Genomic DNA, 20,203 nt, shown 5'->3' with positions numbered 1-20,203 from the left:
TGCATTGCTGAGAACAGCAGCAGTGGGAGGCAGCTCATCACCTCCCTGGAGGCCTCCTGGGTTCACGGAAGAAACAGCAGGCACTGAAGTGGGAGAAGGAGGATGAGACCTGGGGCAAGTGTAGACAGGGGATGACTCCAGTGGGAGAAGACTGAGGGAAGCAGAGAGTGTGAATAGGAGGCGGGTGGTGGGAGCTGAGCAGGAGGTTGCTCTTCATTCATTCAACCAGTTGTTTTTTTTTTTTTTGAGACGAAGTCTTGCTCTGTTGCCCAAGCTGGAGTGCAGTGGTGCGATCCCAGCTCACTGCAACCTCCGCCTCCCAGATTCAAGCGATTCTCCTGCTTCAGCGTCCTGAGTAGCTGGGATTACAGGCGCCCACCACCATGCCAGGCTAATTTTTGTATTTTTAGTAGAGAAGGGATTTCACCATGTTGGCCAGGCTGGTCTCAAACTCCTGACCTCAGGTGGTCTTCCTGCCTCCGCCTCCCAAAGTGCTGGGATTACAGGTGTGAGCCACCGCACCCGGCCAACCAGTTGTTTTTAACCACCTACCACGTCCTCAGCACTGTTCTAGGGCCTGAGGGTACAATGGTGAACAAACCAAACATCCTGCTTTAATGGAGCAAGATGGGAATAATGACAGTAATTATAACGGTTAGTACTTTTTGAGCATTTACTATGGAGTCAAGCATTTATCCTACTCTCACGACAATTTCAGACATTTGATACTATTATTCACCCACTTTATAGATGGTTACACAGAGTTAGAGCCGGGTCCATCTCCATTATGACTGACCTCAGGGCCTCTCAGCCTTCTTATTTTGTAAATTTATATATATATTATATTTTATTTTTTGAGACAGAATGTCACTCTGTCACCCAGGCTGGAGTGCAGTGACACGATCTCAGCTCACTGCAATCTCTGCCTCCTGGCTTCGAATGACTCTCCTGACTCAGCTTGCTGAATAACTGGATTACAGGCGCCTGTCACCACGCCTGACTAATTTTCATGTTTAAAACTTGGCCACTGGCTGGGCGCAATGGCTCACGCTCGTAATCCTAGCACTTTGGGAGGCCGAGGCGGGTGGATCACCTGAGGTCAGGAGTTCAGGACCAGCCTGAACATGGCGAAACCCTGTCTCTACTAAAAATACAAAAATTAGCTGAGCGTGGTGGCACACACCTGTAATCCCAGCTACTCGGGAGGCTGAGGCAAGAGAATCGCTTGAACCCGGGAGGCGGAGGTTGCAGTGAGCCGAGATTGCACCACTGTACTCCAGCCTGGGCAACAGAGTGAGACTCTGTGTCAAAACAACAATAACAAAAAAATTGGCCAGGCTGATCTTGAACTCCTGACCCAGAGTTTTCTGCCTGCCTTGGCCTCCCAAAGTGCTGGGATTACAGGCATGAGACACCTCACCCGGCTCTAATTTATGTATATTTTAGAGACAGGGTCTTGCTACGTTTCCCAGGCTGGTCTTGAACTCCCAAGCTCAAGCCATCCTCCGACCTTGGCCTCCCAAAGTGTTGGGATTACAGGTGTGAGCCCCTGTGCCCAGCCTTAGGCTCCTTATTAACAACAGATTTGGAAAGTACATTCTTGTAAGAAAAATTCAAACAATACAGACAAAGCTCAAGTTCTCCCCACTTGTTCCCACCCTTAGCAGTCTCTCCCTAGCATGCATTCCTTTCCAGCCCTGTTCCTGTGTATCCGCACACTGTCTATCCATAAACATTATTTTTGATTTGAGGGGCTTCCCATACATGTTGCTGTACAACTTGCTGCTTTTCCCTTAACATGAGGTCCTGAACATCACTCCCTACTGAACATATAGATCTGTCTTGCATGGATGTGCCTAGTTTTCCAGTTGTAAACCGAAAGGCACCTGAGACTGGTCTCAATCAATTTACAAGTTTATTTTGCCAAAGTTAAGAACGTGTGTACCTGGGAGACAGGTCTGTACCTTTCTGCAAAGATGATTTTGAGGGCTTCAATATGAGAAAGGTCAGATATTGGGGAAAGAGGAAATTTTTTTTTCTTTTTTTTTGAGGTGGAGCCTTGCTGTGTTGCTCAGGCTGGAGTGCAGTGGTACGATCTCAGCTCACTACAATCTCTGTCTCCCAGGTTCAAGCAATTCTCCTGCCTCAGCCTCCCAAGCAGCTGGGACTACAGGCACGTGACACCACGCTCAGCTAATTTTTGTATTTTTAGTAGACAGGGTTTCACCATATTGGCCAGGCTGGTCTCGAACTCCTGACCTTGTGATCCACCCGCCTTGGTCTCCCAAAGGGCTGGGACTACAGGTGTGAGCCACCGCGCCTGGCCTGAAAGATGAAATTTTTTAAAGGCATGGGTAGGTAAGAGGCAAATGCATTCTTCTGAGCCTTTGATCAGCCTTTCACATGTGAGAGGGGGATAGAGGACTAGTCACTTATGCTTTCATCTAGCTTAGTGAATTTGCATCTTTACATAAGAAAAAATAAACATAGGGCAGGAGAAGCAATGAGATATGCATTTGTCTCACGTGAGCAGAGAAATGACTTTGAGTTCTGTCAAAGTCCAGCACCTGTGAAGATAAGTGATCAATTTACATTGTCAGAGTGAAATTCCACAGAACTGTTTGAGGGTACAGATTTTGGGGCACACAAGGAATTTCCTAGTGGGCAAATTGTGAGAGCCAGGCCATATCTAGCTTTTTTATCTTTGTGGTTATCTTGTTTAGGAATAAAATGGGAGGTAGGTTTGCCTGATGCAGTTCCCAGCTTGACTTTTCCCTTTGGCTTAGTGACTTTGGGGTCTTGAGATTTATTTTCCTTTCACAGAGTAACCCAGAGAGAGACACTCAAGAGTATTTCCAGTTTTCATCTATGACAATCAATGCTACCATTCACAACTTTCCCAAAAGCTCCGCAGATCCTCTCCCCACTACGCAGTTGGAAAGTTTCTTCGCAAAGGACCCACGTGATGAAACCAGCGCAAACCCTTCTAACTGCAAATCCAATGGCAGCTGCTTTCGCTTGGGCAAATTGTGATTTTTTTTTTCCCTTCATCAGTGGATTTCTCTCCCGAGGAAAGCGACAGCTCCTGATGCCGTCCAGAAGGGGTTAAAAAAAACAAACAAGGCCGGGCGCGGTGGCTCAAGCCTGTAATCCCAGCACTTTGGGAGGCCGAGACGGGCGAATCACGAGGTCAGGAGATCAAGACCATTCTGGCTAACACGGTGAAACCCCGTCTCTACTAAAAAATACAAAAAAAACTAGCCGGGCGAGATGGTGGGCGCCTGTAGTCCCAGCTACTCGGGAGGCTGAGGCAGGAGAATGGCGTAAACCCGGGAGGCGGAGCTTGCAGTGAGCTGAGATCCGGCCACTGCACTCCAGCCTGGGCGACAGAGCGAGACTCTGTCTCAAAAAAAAAAAAAAAAAACCAAACAAATAAACAAACCCAAACCAGAAAACAAACAAAAAAGCAACACGTTAACCCGGATCCCTAAGTCCCAGAAAAAGGGCCTGTGTCTTTAAGGCGCATCGGTCCTCTGGGAGTTGTAGTTTCGTGGGTCCTGGAGCGGCCCTCTACCCACCTCCCTTCTGGATCGCAGCCCCGCTGCACTTCAGGAAAGCGCTGCCCCGGCCACCCACGCTGGCCCGTGCGGTGGCTCCGAGAGTGTCTTATGCTGGGCGGGGGCCCGGCCAGGCGGGGCGCGGAGGTGAAACTACATTTCCCAGCGTGCACAGCGAGGGTCGCGCAGCCCCGCGTTAAAGAGCCCGCTCCGCCGAGCGCCGGGCGGCGGCAGGTACGTCAGTCCGCGAGGGTCCCCGCAGGGCCTCTGCGCCCCAGCAGCTTTCCGGTGCACCCTCACTGACTGGGAGCACCGAGTCGAGCCGCGGGCCACCCGGGTCCTGACAGGGAAGAGTCCCCGGGAGCTTTGCGGTGTCCCCGGGAGCCCACAGGGGTTTCTGCGCTCCCGCGTCCCCTTGGCCTGGGTCTTCCAAGGAGCCCCGGGACCCGGCTGGTGCGGCGGGACCTGCGGGCGGCTGGGACCGGGAGGGATGCGGACCTCAGAGGATCCTCACCCTGAGGCAGGTGGGACTCTGGATGCCGGCGCTGCTCTGATTTTACTTTGAGGCCGCTTCTCCTGTCTCAGTTTACGCGGCCGGGGCTCCGTATTATGCACGAATCTCAATGATACGCTGTTGGGTAATTTACAACACGATTTTACTCCCATTTAACTTCTTTCGGTCTGTTATTTCAGAAGGCAGCAAATCAGAGTCCTCCGTGAGCTTTTTTTTCCTCTTTAAAGTTATAAAATGTGCAGTCCCTGACCCACCTGTCTTCAAAAGGTTCATATGAAGAGTTCTTAGTACTTTATTCTCTCTCTGGCTCCCCAGCCCTATCCCAGTCTTGGACAGCGTGGGGGTGAGGACACTAAAAATATTTCAACTTGATCTCAGCAGATGAGGCTCTATTGGAAGTGGATAGAGGCCGGGCGCCAAGGCTCATGCCTGTAATCCCAGCTTCTTGGGAGGCTGAGGCAGGAGAATCTCTTGACCTCAGTAGGTGGAGGTTGCAGTGAACCTTAGGGCCTTAGGGCACACTTTCTCTGTCCCCCTTGAGATTGTGTAACTCCAGCGAACTATTAATTAAAAACAAAAACAAAACAAAACAAAAACCCGGGTGAGGTGGCTCACGCCTGTAATCCCAGCACTTTGGGAGGCCGAAGCTGGTAGATCACCTGTGGTCAGGAGTTTGAGACCATCCTGGCCAACATGGTAAAACCCCGTCTCTACTAATAATACGAAAGTTAGCTGGGCGTGTTGGTGCACTTCTGTAATCCCAGCTACTTGGGAGGCTGAGGCAGGAGAATCGTTTGAACCTAGGAAGTGGAGATTGCAGTGAGCCGAGATCACACCATTGCACTCCAGCCTGGCGACAGAGTGAGAGTCTCTCAAAAAAAACAAAAACAAAAACAAAAAAACAAAAAAGCCAGGCCTGGTGGCTCACACCTATAATCCCAACACTTTGGAAGGTCAAGGCGGGAGGATTACTTGAGTCCGGGAGTTGTAGGTCAGCCTGGGCAACAAAGCGAGACCCTATCTCAACAAAAAATAAAAACTAGCAGGACTCATGCATAGTCCCAGCTACATGGGAGGCTGGGATTGGAGGATCGCTGGAGCCTAGGAGTTTGAGGCTGCAGTGAGCTGTGATCACACCACTGCATTCCACCCTCTGGTGACAGAGTGGGACCCTGTTTCTCAAAAACAAAACAAAACAAAAACCTAGCCTGCCTGTACTATTAAAGGAATGGCAAAAGGCAAAATTACTTTTGCGCCAACCTAATGGCTATGTTTCTGCTTTTTTTTTTTTTTTTTTTTTTTGAGACGAGTCTCGCTCAGTGGCCCAGGCTGGAGTGCAGGGGCGCGATCTCGGCTCACTGCAAGCTCTGCCTCCCGGGTTCACGCCATTCTCCTGCCTCAGCCTCCCAAGTAGCTGGGACTACAGGTGCCTGCCACCATGCCCAGCTAATTTTTTTTACAATTTTAGTAGAGACGGGGTTTCACCGTGTTAGCCAGGATGGTCTCGATCTCCTGACCTCGTGATCCACCCGCCTTGGCCTCCCAAAGTGCTGGGATTACAGGCGTGAGCCACGGCGCCAGGCGTTTCTGCTTTTTAAACTACAGTTTTCTTGTCTAGAGCTTCAGTGAGATAAGAGCCAATTCTTAGGACTGATGGGTAGGTCGTATGAAGTGACACTGATGTGCCTTTGCCATAGTGCCTGAAAAAAGCACTCCGTATGTATTTGCTACCTGTATCATTTTACCTTTTGTGTTAATCTCTCAGGGGATGCCTCTCAGCCTTGCTTGATTCCCCAGGCCTTCCCTGATTTTTTTCTTCTTCAGGGCAATCTTTAACTCAGAGAATGTTTGAGAGCTTCCAGTCCTTCCTCCTTCAGGGACAGGTTAAACTCTCCTGCTTCCTTGCCTGGCTGGAAAGATCTATCATTCATTGAGCCACTGGTGTGTGCCACATACTTTACATTGTATTTCATGTTGAAAACAGTCCTGGGAAGTTGATGTCTTTGGCCTTAAATTTCAGATTAGGAAACTGAGGCTTAGAGAGGTTAAGTAACTGCTGGGCGCAGTGGCTCATGCCTATAATCCCAGCACTTTGGGAGGCCGAGGTGGGCGGATCCCAAGATCAGGAGTTCGAGACCAGCCTGGCCAGCATGGTGAAACCCCGTCTCTACTAAAAATACAAAAAATTATCCAGGCATGGTGGTGGGCACCTGTAGTCCCAGTTACTCGGGAGGCTGAGGCAGGAGAATCGCTTGAACCTGGGAGGTGGAGGTTGCAGTGAGCCAAGATCGTACCACTGCACTCCAGCCTGGGCGACAGAGCGAGATTCTATCTAAAAAAAAAGAAAGGAAAAAAGGTCAAGTAACTTGCCTAGGAGCCTACAGGAAGAGGTAGAGATGGGGACAAAGACTTTTGGGACTGATACTCAACCCAGGACTGTTCCTCTGCCCCATCATTAGTCAGGGATACCCTCCCCACTCTGGTCATGACCTGTCACCTGCCCATGTCTCTCCAGCACTATGCTGAGATGAAGACTAGGCTCAGACCTTCTGGGCCATTGGACTCTCTTTGGGGCATTTCTTTCTTTTTTTTTTCTTGTGACAGAGTCACTCTGTTGCCCAGGCTAGAGTGCAGTGGCATGATCTTGGCTAACTGCAGCCTCCGCCTCCTGGGTTCAAGTGATTCTCCTGCCTCAGCCTCCTGGGTAGATGGGACTACAAGCGCACATCACTACACCCAGCTAATTTTTGTACTTTTAACAGAGATGGGGTTTTGCCATGTTGGCCAGGCTGGCCTTGAACCCCTGACCTCAACTGTCCACTTTGGCCTCCTAAAATGCTGGGATTCCGGATGTGAACCACCACAGCCTGCCATTTCAAGGATTTCTTTCTTGCTGTCTTTTTTTTTTTTTTTTTTCCAGACAGGGTCTGGCTCTGTTACCCAGGGTGGAATGCAGTGGTGCCAGCTTACTGCAATCTCTGCCCCCAGGGCTGAAGCAGTGCTCCTGCCTCAGCCTCCTGAGTAGCTGGGACTATAGCACAGTCACTATGCCCGGCTAATTTCTGTGTGTGTGTGTGTGTGTGTGTGTTTGGTAGCGATGGGGTTTTGCCATGTTGCTCAGGCTGGTCTCAAACTCCTGGGCTCAAGCAATCCACCTGCCTTCGCCACTCAAAGTGCTGGAATTACAGGTGTGAGCCACCGTGCCTGGCCTCTTGCTGTCTTTCAGTGCCTTTGCTTGGAACCAGATAACATTATCAGCATCAGCTGAATAAGAATCCAAAAGACCCAGGTATGTTGCAACTTTGACTATTCCTGGCCTCTGTGAAGTGGAGATAATAGGAGATAATATTTATCTTGCAGGGTCTAAGGGTGTTGTCAGGATACAAAAAATCACAGCACCTTAACTGTGGTCCAGAGTGCTCAGTCCTGGTGGCTTTTCTTTCCTCCTTTCCTTCCTTCCTTCCTTCCTTCCTTCCTTCTTTCCTTCCTTCCTTCCTTCTTTTCTTCCTTCCCTCCCTCCCTCCCTTCTTTCCTTCCTTCCTTCTTCCTTTCCTTTTCGTTTCCTTTCTGAGGCAAAGTCTCGCTCTGTCCCCCAGGCTGCAGTGCAGTGGAACGATCTCGGCTCACTGCAACCACTGCTTCCTAGGTTCAAGCGATTCTCCTGCCTCAGCCTCCTGAGTAACTGGGATTACAGGTGCCCACCCCCGTGCCCGGCTAACTTTTGAATTTTTGGTAGAGATGGGGTTTCACCATGTTGGCCAGGCTGGTCTCAAACTCCTGACCTCAGGTGATCCACCTGCCTCGGCCTCCCAAAGTGCTGGGATTACAGGCATGAGCCACCGTGCCCGGCCTATTAATTTTAATTTAATTTTTTTTAGACAGAATCTCGCTCTGTCACCCAGGCTGGAGTGCAGTGGCATGATCTTGGCTCACTGCAACCTCCACCTCCCGGGTGCAAAAGATGCTCCTGCCTCAGCCTCCTGAGTAACTGGGATTATAGGTACCTGCCACCACGCCTGGCCAATTTTTGTGTTTTTAGTAGAGACAGGGTTTACCATGTTGGCTAGGCTGCTCTTGAACTTCTGACTTCAAGTGATCTGCCTGCCTTGGCCTCCCAAAGTGCTGGGATTACAGGCGTAAGCCACTGTGCCTGACCTCCTAGTGGCTATTATTATTAAATCATCCCTCCCTTGTATTTGTTTAGGCTTTGTCATAATTACAATAGATAATACATACTGAGCTCTTTACATATATTTACTCCTTTTGTACTTCAGCTCTACAAAGTAGGTTTATTGTAGTGGTTGAGCAAGTGGACCCTGTAGTAGCCTGGGAAGCATGAATTTAAAAATTAATTAATTTAAAGGCTGAGGCAGGAGGATTGCTTGAGTCCAGGAGTTTGAGACCAGCTTGGGCAACACGGCAAGACCTGATCTCTTTTTTTTTTTTTTTTTTTTTTTTTTGAGATGGAGTCTCGCTCTGTCGCCCAGGCTGGAGTGCAGTGGCGCTATCTCGGCCCACTGCAAGCTCCGCCTCCCGGGTTTACGCCATTCTCCTGCCTCAGCCTCCCGAGTAGCTGGGACTACAGGCGCCCACCACCTCGCCCGGCTAATTTTTTTGTATTTTTAGTAGAGACGGGGTTTCATTGTGTTAGCCAGGATGGTCTCGATCTCCTGACCTCGTGATCCGCCCGTCTCGGCCTCCCAAAGTGCTGGGATTACAGGCTTGAGCCACCGCGCCCGGCCCAAGACCCGATCTCTTAAAAAGAAAACAAATAATGAAAATATTGGCCGGGCGCGGTGGCTCAAGCCTGTAATCCCAGCACTTTGGGAGGCCGAGACGGGCGGATCACGAGGTCAGGAGATCGAGACCATCCTGGCTAACACGGTGAAACCCCGTCTCTACTAAAAAATACAAAAAACTAGCTGGGCGAGGTGGCGGGCGCCTGTAGTCCCAGCTACTTGGGAGGCTGAGGCAGGAGAATGGCGTAAACCCGGGAGGCGGAGCTTGCAGTGAGCTGAGATCCGGCCACTGTACTCCAGCTCGGGTGACAGAGCGAGACTCTGTCTCAAAAAAAAAAAAAAAAAAAAAAAAAAAAAAAGAAAATATTAGCTAGGTGGCCGGGCGCGGTGGCTCAAGCCTGTAATCCCAGCACTTTGGGAGGCCGAGACGGGCGGATTACGAGGTCAGGAGATCGAGACCATCCTGGCGAACACCGTGAAACCCCGTCTCTACTAAAAAATACAAAAAACTAGCCGGGCGAGGTGGCGGGCGCCTGTAGTCCCAGCTACTCGGGAGGCTGAGGCAGGAGAATGGCATAAACCTGGGAGGCGGAGCTTGCAGTGAGCTGAGATCCGGCCACTGCACTCCAGCCCGGGTGACAGAGCGAGACTCCGTCTCAAAAAAAAAAAAAAAAAAAAAAAAAGAAAATATTAGCTAGGCATGGTGGCGTCTGCCTATGGTCCCAGCTATACAGGAGGCTGAGGTAGCAGGATTGCTTGGGCCTGGGAGGTTGAGGCTGCAGTGAGCTATGATTGCACCATTACACTCCAGTCTGGGTGACAGACTGAGACCCTGTCTTTAAAAAAAAAAAAAAAAAAAAGTAAAAAAGGCAATATAAAAAGAGGCTGGGCATGGTGGCTCATGCCTGTAATCCCAGCACTTTGGAAAGCCGAGGCAGGTGGATCACCTGAGGTCAAAAGTTTGAGACCAGCCTGGCCAACATGGTGAAACCCCATCTTTACTAAAAATACAAAAATTAGTCAGGCGTGTTGGCACGTGCCTGTAATCCCAGCTACTCGGGAGGCTGAGGCAGGAGAATTGCTTGAACCCAGGAGGTGGAGATTATAGTGAGCTGAGATTGTACCACTGCAATCCAGCCTGGGGGATACACTAAGATCCAGCTCAAAAAGAAAAAAAGGGAATAAAATGGATACTCTGGAAAAAAGGTTTAGTATCAAACTTGGCTGTGCCACTTGCTAGCTTTGGCAAGTTATTTCATCTCTCTGTGCTTCATTTCTTCGTGTTTTTTTTTTTTTTTTTTTTGTAGAGTCAAGGTCTCCGTATGTTGCCCAGGCTGATTTCTAACTCTTGGGCTCAAGTGATCCTCCTGACTTGGCCTCTTGGCCTCCCAAAATGCTGGAATTATAGGCATGAGCCACCACACCCAGCAATTTCTTCATCTTTTTTTTTTTTCGAGATAGATTTTTGCTCTTCTTGCTCAGGCTGCCGTGCAATGGTATAGTCTCGGCTCACTGCAACCTCTGTCTCCCAGGTTGAAGTGATTCTCCTGTCTCAGCCTCCCAAGTAGCTGGAATCACAGGCGCCCGCCACCACACCTGGCTAATTTTTGTATTTTTAGTAGAGATGAAGTTTCGCCGTGTTGGCTAGGCTGGTCTCAAACTCCTGACCTCAGGCAATCCGCCCGCCTCAGTCTCCCAAAGTGCTGGAATTACAGATGTGAGCCACCGCATCCGGCCTCTTTTTTTTTTTTTTGGAGATGGAATCTCGCTCTGTCACCCAGGCTGGAGTGCAGTGGCGCAATCTTAGCTTACCGCAACCTCTGCCTCCCGGGTTCAAGTGATTATCCTGACTCAGCCTCCCGGGTAGCTGGGACTACAGGCAAGTGCCACCACACCTGGCTAATTTTTGTATTTTTGGTAGAGATGGGGTTTCATCATATTGGCCAGGCTGGTCTGGAACTCCTGACCTCGTGATCTGTGCACTTTGGCCTCCCAAAGTGCTGGGATTACAGGTGTAAGCCACCACGCCCGGGTGGCAGTGCAGTTCTAAGACAGTGCAGTTCTAAGCTGCCTGCCAGAGGAGTCTGGAATCTCACAGGAATAGAGGTCTATTTCAGTGTGCCAGCTGTGCTCAGTCATTGGTTTTGAGAAGGTTGGTTGGAGGCCGGGCGCGGTGGCTCAAGCCTGTAATCCCAGCACTTTGGGAGGCCGAGACGGGCGGATCATGAGGTCAGGAGATCGAGACCATCCTGGCTAACACGGTGAAACCCCGTCTCTACTAAAAAATACAAAAAACTAGCCGGGCGAGGTGGCGGGCGCCTGTAGTCCCAGCTACTTGGGAGGCTGAGGCAGGAGAATGGCGTGAACCCGGGAGGCGGAGCTTGCAGTGAGCTGAGATCGCGCCACTGCACTCCAGCCTGGGCGACAGAGCGAGACTCCGTCTCCAAAAAAAAAAAAAAAAAAAAAAAAAAGAGAAGGTTGGTTGGAAGCGTGGCCTCCATGTAAACAAGGTGGGAGATTCAGATCGTAGCAGCTGGGGGCATCTGTTAGTTAAACTCCCTGTTGCAGCTGACCTGAGGGTTAGAGGTGCCTACAGCCATATGGTGAATTGGTGGCAAAGTTGGAGGGAGAGCTTGGTGGGTGTCCTGGGAGAAGCCTTCACCCTCAAGTGCCTGGCTGGGATTTCTAGCTGGAATGTCCCCTCTGGTTTTCTCTTCTGGGCTGAGTAGGGAATGGAGCAATTTCTGTTACTGACAGAGGCTTTTCCTGAAGGTGTGGGTGTTGCTGAGTGGTAGTGTCCTGTCAGCCTTTTCTCTTCTGGTGGCAGCAGAGCCTGGCACAAGAAGAGCCTGTGGCTGAGCTTCAGGTTTCCTGTCACTTTGGCTGGGATGTGGGCTGACCACCAGATGCGTGCTAAGGGCGCAGCTCAGCCGGTGGTGAGCAGCTTACTTGCGTGGTCTTTTCCCATGCTGAGCTTTGAGGGCTGGAGGGAGGAAGTGGGGGTGCTGCTTTGTGGGACAGCAGTGGGAGCCCTGCCAGAGGTGAATGTGCAGGTACTCCTGGGGACTCATTGGTCTCGGGGAGGCCAGGGGCTCAGGAGTCAGATTGGTTTTACATATGGCAGGAGTGCTGGCAGGTTGGGGAGACAGGGGTAGGGGTGAAGCCAAATCTTTGGCCTTGCTTTGCCCCTACTTGCTGAGAGTGCCCTGGAGGAAGATGGCGGGCGGGTACGGCTGCATCCCCTGCTGGGCTGGATGAGACCCCTGGGAAGGGAGGTCCCCGAGTGCCCACTCCTGCAGCTCTGTGTGCATATGTGCTCCCCACAGCTGCCCCCCTCTCCAGGGAACCCCCATCAGCTTGAGGAGCCTGAGGGGTGGGGTTAGGCATTTGCTCTCAACCTCCTTTCCCCCTTGCTCTGGGTGGCCCCAACTCTTACCCTATCCTGCTGCCCTCCCTTCCTCCTTCCTGGGCACACTCCCTGGGGAAATGGCACCCATCCACATTTTGTAATGTCAGCAGACACGCTGATCGTGTGACCCCGTCATCCGCCTTGGTGTCCACCTAGAGAGATGAAATCTTCTGTTCACACGAACCTGTCTCCAGAGGTTCATAGCAGGACTATTCATATCTGCCAAAAACTGGAGACAGCCCAGATGCTCTTCAGTGGGTAAATGGAGAAACAGATGCGGCCCGTCTGTGCGAGGGAACACTGCTCCTCCGATAAAAGGCTTGGGCCACGGATATGCGCAATGACTTGGATACGTCTCAGAGGCATCATGTTGGATGAAAGAAGATAATCTCAAAAGATTATATTCCATTTTATTTGACTCTTTTCTTTGAGGTCTTGCTCTGTCAACCAGGCTGGAGTGCAGTGGAGTGATCATGGCTCACTGCAGCCTTAACCTCCTGGGCTCAAGCAATCCTCCCACTTTGGTCTTCCAAAGTGCTGGGATTATAGACGTGAGCCACTGCACCGGTCCTGGCCTTTATTTTATTTTAGTTAATTAATTAGAGATAGGGTCTTGTTCTGTGACCCAGGCTGGAGTGCAGTGGTACAATCATAGCCCACTGCAGCCATAATCTTCCAGGCTCAAGCAGTCCTCCCACCTTAGCTTCCTGAGTAGCTGGGACTACAGGCACACGCCACCACACCTGGCTAATTTTTGTATTTTTAGTAGAGAAGAGGTTTTGCCATGTTGGCCAGGCTGGTCTCGAACTCCTGACCTCAGGTGATCTGCCCGCCTCAGCCTCCCAAAGTGCTAGGATTGCAGGCATGAGCCTCTGCGCCCGGCCGACATTTTTTTTTTTTCTTTGAGACAGAGTCATGCACTGTTGCCCAGGCTGGAGTGCAGTGGCGCGATCTTGGCTCACTGAAAGCCCCGCCTCCTGGATTCACGTCATTCTCTTGCCTCAGCCTCCTGAGTAGCCGGGACTACAGGCAGTTGCCACCATGCCCAGCTGGTTTTTTGTACTTTTAGTAGAGACGGGGGTTTCACCGTGTTAGCCAGGATGGTCTCGATCTCCTGACCTTGTGATCTACCCGCCTCGGCCTCCCAAAGTGCTGGGATTAGAGGCGTGCGCCACTGCGCCCGGCCCCGGCCGACATTTTTTAAGTCGATGAAACTGTAGCTTTAGAGAGCAGATCAGTGGTTGTCACAGGTTAGGCGGGGAGGAGAGGTTGCATGAGGAAGTTTGTCTGAGTGTAGATAGTGGTGATACCAACATGAATCTATACATGTTAAAATCATAGATCGCATACAAAAATAATTAATTTTAGTTATGACAGTTTAACAAATAGTCATATCTACTCATATTGCCATCTCAGGAAGCCCCTCTGCTTGGCCAGAATGGAGCAGCCAAAGGGAGTTGATTGGACGGTCGTCATCCTGACCTGCCAGTACAAGGACAGTGTCCAGGTCTTTCAGAGAGGTAGGGGACTCCCCCTTCCCACCTTGCCCCTAATGGAGAACCTCCCTCCCCTTCCTGGCTATGTCCCTCCAACACCAGGTGCCAGGCCGACCTGGGTTCAAACCCAGATCGCACTTCTCCCTAGCCATGTGACAGCATACATGGCATGTCATTCCTTGTGTCTCGGTTTTCTCATCTGTAAGATGGGAGTAATAGGACTTCTCTCACTGAGTTGGGTGAAGATCTAATGGCCTTCTATATGGAAAGCTAAGTCAAGGAAGATCAAACACTGATGATCAATAGGCTTGCTCAGGTGCTTTGGGCCAGGGCAGAGAGCTGGGGGTCAGGTCCCAGTGTCTCTTCTGACCCTAGAACTGGAAGTGCGGCAGAAGCGCGAGCAGATCCCTGCTGGGACGCTGTTACTGGCCGTGGAGGACCCAGAGAAGCGTGTGGGCAGCGGAGGAGCCACCCTTAACGCCCTGCTGGTGGCTGCTGAACACCTGAGTGCCCGGGCAGGCTTCACTGTGAGTGCTCACCAGGGCCACCTCCCTGGTCCGTGTCCCTGCTGGAACCAGGTCATTTCTGAGATCCCCAGCTCCTCTGGCTCCACTGCCCTGGCTAATTCAGCATTGGCTTCCGCACTGGCCTCAGTTTTTGTTTCTGTAAATTGGGTGGACTCATCTTTGCCTTGTCGTCCAAGTGAGGGCAGAAGGCAGGGCCAGCTTTTGCAGTGTTTTTAGAGAGTTGGAGCCAATATCTCAGAGTGAGGCTTTCTGGCTTCTCTTGAAACATTCAAAGGTCTTGCTAGTCTGGGCTGTCATCCCCACATGGCAACTAACTGTTCACTGGAACTGAGATGTGACTGTCTGCTTTGGGCAGAGCATGTGAGTCAGCATCCCACTGGTCCCGTGTCTCCTGTGCAACCAGCCACTTCACCTGGTCACCTCATCTGCATAGCACCTTTGTGTGCAGAGTGAGGGTAGGCACAGGCTTGGACATGCTCTGCAGAGGGAGATGGCACCAGCAGGGGAGGGGACCACTGTAGTTGCTATGGAGCTGACTCCCCAGAGTCACCCAGCCAGGCCCCAGTTGTTGTCGCCTATAACCTCCCCTTCAAAACAGACAGCAGAGGCCGGGTGCGGTGGCTCATGCCTGTAATCCCAGCACTTTGGGAGGCCGAGGTGGGCGGATCACCTGAGGTCAGGAGTTGAAGACCAGCCTGACCAATGTGGTGAAACCCCCTCTCTAATAAAAATAAAAAAATTAGCCGGGCCTGGCTGCTCACACCTGTAATCTCAGCTACTCGGGAGGCTGAGGCAGGAGAATCGCTTGAACCCGGGAGGCAGAGGTTGCAGAGAGCCGAGATCATGCCACTGCATTCCAGCCTGGGCGACAGAGCAAGACTGCATCTCAAAAAAAAAAAAAAAAAAAAAGAGGTAGCCAGGTGTGGCAGTACACACCTGTAGTCCCAGCTAGTTAAGAGGCTGAGGTGGGAGGCTCACTTTAGCCTAAGAGACCGAGGCTACAGTGAGCTGGGATCATACCACTGCACTCCAGACTGGGTGACAGAGTGAGACCCTGTCGAAAAACAGCCAACAACAGCAGCAACAAACCAGGCAGCAAGAAGGTGGCCCAGGTGGAGGGCCCTGGGCTGCCTTATCCAGGAGGGACCAGGGCTACCCCTTGCCTGCCTGTGGCCATTGGTTTGACCTTGCCTTTTGTCCCTTGAGTACCTGAGTAAATTTGTGTTGGGGTCTCTCTCTGGATTGGAGGGTGCCATCCTCCAGGGCCTCTGCCTGAGGCCTCTCTTCACAGGGCTTTCCCACTCCTGCAGGTGGTCACATCCGACGTCCTGCACTCGGCCTGGATCCTCATTCTGCACATGGTAAATGAGCTCTGGGGCGGGGGCCAAGCAGAAGGCCGGAATCCCAGTTCGTGGAGTTGAGCAGGACTTCAGGCATGTTCTGCCACAGTGTGTGTGCAAGGTGAAATCTGGAAGATTCTAAATGTCTAAAAACTGAATTGGCTAAATATATACCACGTATTTTCCCAGCAGAATATCAGATTAAAAGGTCCATCTAGGGCCGGGCACGGTGGCTCACGCCTGTAAATCTCAGCACTTCGGGAGCCCAAGGCGGGAGGATTGCTTGAGCCCAGGAGATTCAGACCAGCCTGGGCAACATGGTGAAACCCCATCTCTATAAGAAATACAAAAATTATGGCCGGGCGCGGTGGCTCAAGCCTGTAATCCCAGCACTTTGGGAGGCTGAGACGGGCGGATCACGAGGTCAGGAGATGGAGACCATCCTGGCTAACACGGTGAAACCCCGTCTCTACTAAAAAATACAAAAAACTAGCCGGGCGAGGTGGCGGGCGCCTGTAGTCCCAGCTACTTGGGAGGCTGAGGCAGGAGAATGGCATGAACCCGGGAGGCGGAGCTTGCAGTGAGCTGAGATCCGGCCACTGCACTCCAACCTGGGCGACAGAGCGAGACTCCGTCTCAAAAAAAAAAAAAAAAAAAAAAGAAATACAAAAATTAGCCGCCATGGTAATGCACGCCTGTAGTCCCAGCTCCTCAGGGGGCTGAGGTGGGAGGATCACTTGAGCCTGGGAGGTTGAGGCTGCAGTGAGTTATGGTTACACCACTGCACTCCAGCTCGGGTGACCGTCTCAAAAAATAAAAATATAGGCTGGGTGCAGTGTCTCACACATGTAATCCCAGCACTTTGGGAGGCTGAGGCGGGCAGATCACGAGGTCAGGAGTTCGAGACCAGCCTGGGCAGCATGGGGAAACCCTGTCTCTACTAAAAATACAAAAAATTAGCCAGGCATGGTGGTGCATGCCTGTAGTCCCAGCTACTTGGGAGGCTGGGGCAGAAGAATCACTTGAATCTGGGAGGCAGAGGTTGCAGTGAGCTGAGATCACGCCATTGCACTCCAGCCTGGGTGACAGAGTGAGACTCCATCTCAAAAAAAAAAAAAAAAAAAAAAATATATATATATATATATATCCATCTAACTCTATGCATTGACTAGAATCCAGGCTTATCAGCTCTATAACCATGGGGAAGTCACTTAACCCTTTTTAGGCCTCAGTTTCCTCCCAACGTGGATATGAACATTCTGAGACACTACATGTAAACGCTTAAAACAGGGCCTGGTGGCCGGGCACGGTGGCTCATGCCTGTAATCCCAGCAATTTGGGAGGCCAAGGTGGGCAGATCACTTGAGGTCAGGAGTTTGAGACCAGCCTGACTAACATGGTGAAACCCTGTCGCTACTAAAAATACAAAAATTATCCGGATGTGGTAGTACACGCCTGTAGTCCCAGCTACTTGGGAGGCTGAGGTGGGAGAATTGCTTGAACCTGGGAGGTGGAGCTTGCAGTGAGCTGAGATCGCGCCACTACACTCCAGCCTGGGCAACAGAGCAAGACTTCGTCTAAAAAATTTCAGTGCAATGCAATGCAATGCATAATATAAAAATATATTGTAGGAGAAAATATCAAGAGAACATTTTTTATCAGCCCTCCACTGGATGGCTTTCAGCCTGCAAAGCTGATGAGATGGCCTTGGGCTGTCTGCACCGGGGCTTCCTCACCAGTCCCCCCACTCCCAGGGTCGAGATTTCCCCTTTGATGACTGTGGCAGGGCCTTCACCTGCCTCCCTGTGGAGAACCCCGAGGCCCCCGTGGAAGCCTTGGTCTGCAACCTGGACTGCCTGCTGGACATCATGACCTATCGGGTGAGGCTGGGTGGTGACCGCTAGTGCCTTGTCTCAGGTAGAGCCACTTCCCTCCCACTGTTCCCCAGCTATGATCTATGCTGGCTCAGCTGGGGGGCCCCAGGAGGAATGGTTTTGAGGGTGCCTAGTGTTAGTTAAGAGCTTCGGCCGGGCACGGTGGCTCAAGCCTGTAATCCCAGCACTTTGGGAGGCCGAGACGGGCAGATCACGAGGTCAGGAGATGGAGACCATCTTGGCTAACACTGTGAAACCCCATCTCTACTAAAAAAAAATACAAAAAAACTAGCCGGGCGTGGTGGCGGGTGCCTGTAGTCCCAGCTACTCAGGAGGCTGAGGCAGGAGAATGGCGTGAACCCGGGAGGCGGAGCTTGCAGTGAGCTAAGATCTGGCCACTGCACTCCAGTCTGGTCGACAGAGCGAGACTCCGTCTCAAAAAAAAAAAAAAGAAAAAAAGAGCTTCAAGAAGTTAGTTGTGTCTGGGGGCAGTGGCTCATGCCTATAATTTCAGCACTTTCAGAGGCCAGGGTGGGAGGATCACTTGAGGCCAAGAGTTCATGACCAGCCTGGGCAACACAGCAAGACCCCCTCTCTACAAAATAATTTTTAAATAATTACCTGGGCATGGTGGCATGCACTTGTAGTCCCAGCTACTCAAGAGGCTGAGGCAGGAAGATCGCTTGAGCCCAGGAGTTTGAGGCTGCAGTGAGCTACGGTCTCACTACTGCATTCCAGCCTGGGTGACAGAGTGAGACCCTGTCACAGTAACAACAAAAAAGTTAGTCACATGGGAGAAGCTGTAAATCCGGGTCAGCCAGAGGGCGGGGCAGACCAGGTCTTGGAGGACCCTGTTACGTCAACAGCACAGTATCCTTGAGGGCAGGTGAAGCGCTAGGTCAGGCACCAGCTGTGTTCTGTCTCCTTCCCCCGCCGCAGCTGGGCCCGGGCTCCCCGCCAGGCGTGTGGGTCTGCAGTACCGACATGCTGCTGTCTGTTCCTGTAAATCCTGGTGAGCCTGAGACTACCTGGGACCACCTTCCCTCGTCACAGCCACAGCGAGAAGCCAGCTCTGCCTTTCTTTGCCCACCTTGCCTCTGGGCCTGCCCCACTGCCCTGTTAGATGGGAAGCTGGAGGGTGTGGAGAATGAAGCCCGGTGGAGGCAGGGCTTCTCCTGCTGTGCCTCAGTCCGTCTGTCTATAGGATGGACAGAAGCAGCCCTGCCCCTTCTGCCCCACGGGGTTCTGCGGAAGAACTTTGGGAGAGAAGGGCTGTCATTTTCCCAGGGGAATGTCCATTTGGCTTGGAAGCCGTATTTCCCTTTTAGAGGCGCCTGGGTGCCCCAGCCCTGGGCTCTTGCTTCCTCCTGGCGGGGGACTCCCTGCCTTGGGTCGAGGCCCCTGGGAGCCTCCTGACTGCCCCACCCCACAGGGATCAGCTGGGACAGCTTCCGGGGAGCCAGAGTGATCGCCCTCCCAGGGAGCTTGGCCTACGCTCGGAATCATGGCGTCTACCTCACTGACCCCCAGGTAGTTCCCCTGGGGGCAGTGGAGCCGACTGGGGCAGCCTTCCCCCTGTCACTGGTCAACCTCTCATCCTGGATTTCTTGGCATGCTCCTGAATCCAAGGAGTTTCCTCCATGGCAGCGGCGCCAGTGCTCCCTCACTCTGGCCAAAAATACATTTCACACTGACCGCCTGCCCGGTCTCTGTGCCCGGTCTCTGTGCCCGGGCTTGGGGCTGCGAAGATATTTAAAGCCTGTCCTCCGCCATCGTGGAGTAGAAATCTCAGGCCTCCTGAGAACGCCAGCAACTGCCAGCCTTGCATCTTCAGCTTTGCTTTGAAGAACGCCCTTGCTGCTACCTGTGGCTGTGGCCTCCTTCCAGATCCCTTCCTGCTCCCTCCCCTGATTCTGTTTCTCCCTGCATATAGGGCCTCGTTTTGGACATTTACTACCAGGGCACTGAGGCAGAGATTCAGCGGTGTGTCAGGCCTGATGGACGGGTGCCACTGGTATGGCTGCTGGGCCCAGGTTGTGGGGCTTTGGGGACCTTATGGGATGGGAAGGGAGGGTTTGTCTTCCTTCAATTCCTTCTGGAAGCCTCCAGGACAAGGTAGTGCTAGAATCTGAGGATAGGGTAATCTTGAAATTCAGGGTCTTGTCCTGAACCAGAAAGCCTAGAACCAGGTGTGCACGGTGGCTCATGCCTGTAATCCAAGCACTTTAGGAGGCTGAGGTGGGTGGATCAGTTGAGGTCAGAAGTTCGAGACCAGCCTGGGCAACATGGTGAAATCTTGTCTCTACTAAAAATACAACAGTTAGCTGAACATGGTGGCGTGTGCCTGTAATCTCAACTACTTGGGAGGTGGAGGCCCGAGAATCGCTTGAACCCAGGAGGCAGAGGTTGCAGTGAGCGGAGATCATGCCACTGCACTCCAGCCGGGGTGACAGAGTGAGACTCTGAATCAACCCCCTGTCCGCTGCAAAACAAAACAAAACAAAACAAACCTCAAAAGCTCAAACACAAAAAGGAAGCCTAGAACCAGAATGTGAGCAAGTTAAGGAGTGTGACGGGAGGAGGCCTAGAGCCAGACTCCGGGAATGCTTCCAGCATGAGGGGCAAGGATTGGAGAGGCGGGGAAATCTGGGAGTGGGCCACTGCGAGGGTAGAGAGCTGGGTTTGGGAGGAGGCCTGACAGTTGAGGGGGTCCCAGAAGGTGCCTTGGTGGGAGCTGCCCCAAAGAA

General features: G+C 51.9%; 1 protein-coding gene and 1 long non-coding RNA gene across 51 annotated transcripts in view; one reads left to right on the top strand and one right to left on the bottom strand.

Annotated features, from left to right (window-relative positions):
• Positions 1 to 3,755: 3,755 nt before the first annotated feature.
• FCSK (fucose kinase) overlaps positions 3,756 to 20,203 on the top strand; it is a 28,330-nt gene continuing 11,882 nt past the window's right edge. For 3 of the 50 annotated variants that reach the window (XR_013411160.1, XR_013411156.1, XM_015126522.3), the window contains exons 1-9: positions 3,756 to 4,081; positions 7,298 to 7,360; positions 13,636 to 13,739; positions 14,091 to 14,242; positions 15,553 to 15,603; positions 17,337 to 17,462; positions 18,396 to 18,468; positions 18,889 to 18,986; positions 19,390 to 19,470. Coding sequence is in view for 44 of the 50 variants with exons in the window: in XM_015126522.3 (XP_014982008.2) it covers positions 13,658 to 13,739; positions 14,091 to 14,242; positions 15,553 to 15,603; positions 17,337 to 17,462; positions 18,396 to 18,468; positions 18,889 to 18,986; positions 19,390 to 19,470 (663 nt within the window). In the remaining 6 variants the exon portion in view is untranslated. Of the gene's footprint in view, positions 4,196 to 7,297; positions 7,361 to 11,637; positions 11,747 to 13,635; positions 13,740 to 14,090; positions 14,275 to 15,490; positions 15,604 to 17,244; positions 17,530 to 18,359; positions 18,469 to 18,888; positions 18,987 to 19,389; positions 19,471 to 20,203 lie in introns of all 50 variants that reach the window. The other 47 variants (XR_013411159.1, XR_013411155.1, XM_015126524.3 and 44 more) reach the window with 42 other exon arrangements.
• LOC144337727 (uncharacterized) lies at positions 3,780 to 19,679 on the bottom strand. Its single transcript, XR_013411200.1, has 2 exons — positions 17,861 to 19,679; positions 3,780 to 4,216 (listed from the first exon to the last, which is right to left on the bottom strand). It is a non-coding gene; the product is annotated as an uncharacterized LOC144337727 (long non-coding RNA).

Source organism: Macaca mulatta, chromosome 20, assembly GCF_049350105.2.
Source record: "Macaca mulatta isolate MMU2019108-1 chromosome 20, T2T-MMU8v2.0, whole genome shotgun sequence".
Taxonomy (NCBI): domain Eukaryota; kingdom Metazoa; phylum Chordata; class Mammalia; order Primates; family Cercopithecidae; genus Macaca; species Macaca mulatta.
The sequence above is the reverse complement of the archived record's forward strand: the minus strand, read 5'-3'. Positions and strand labels throughout refer to the sequence as shown.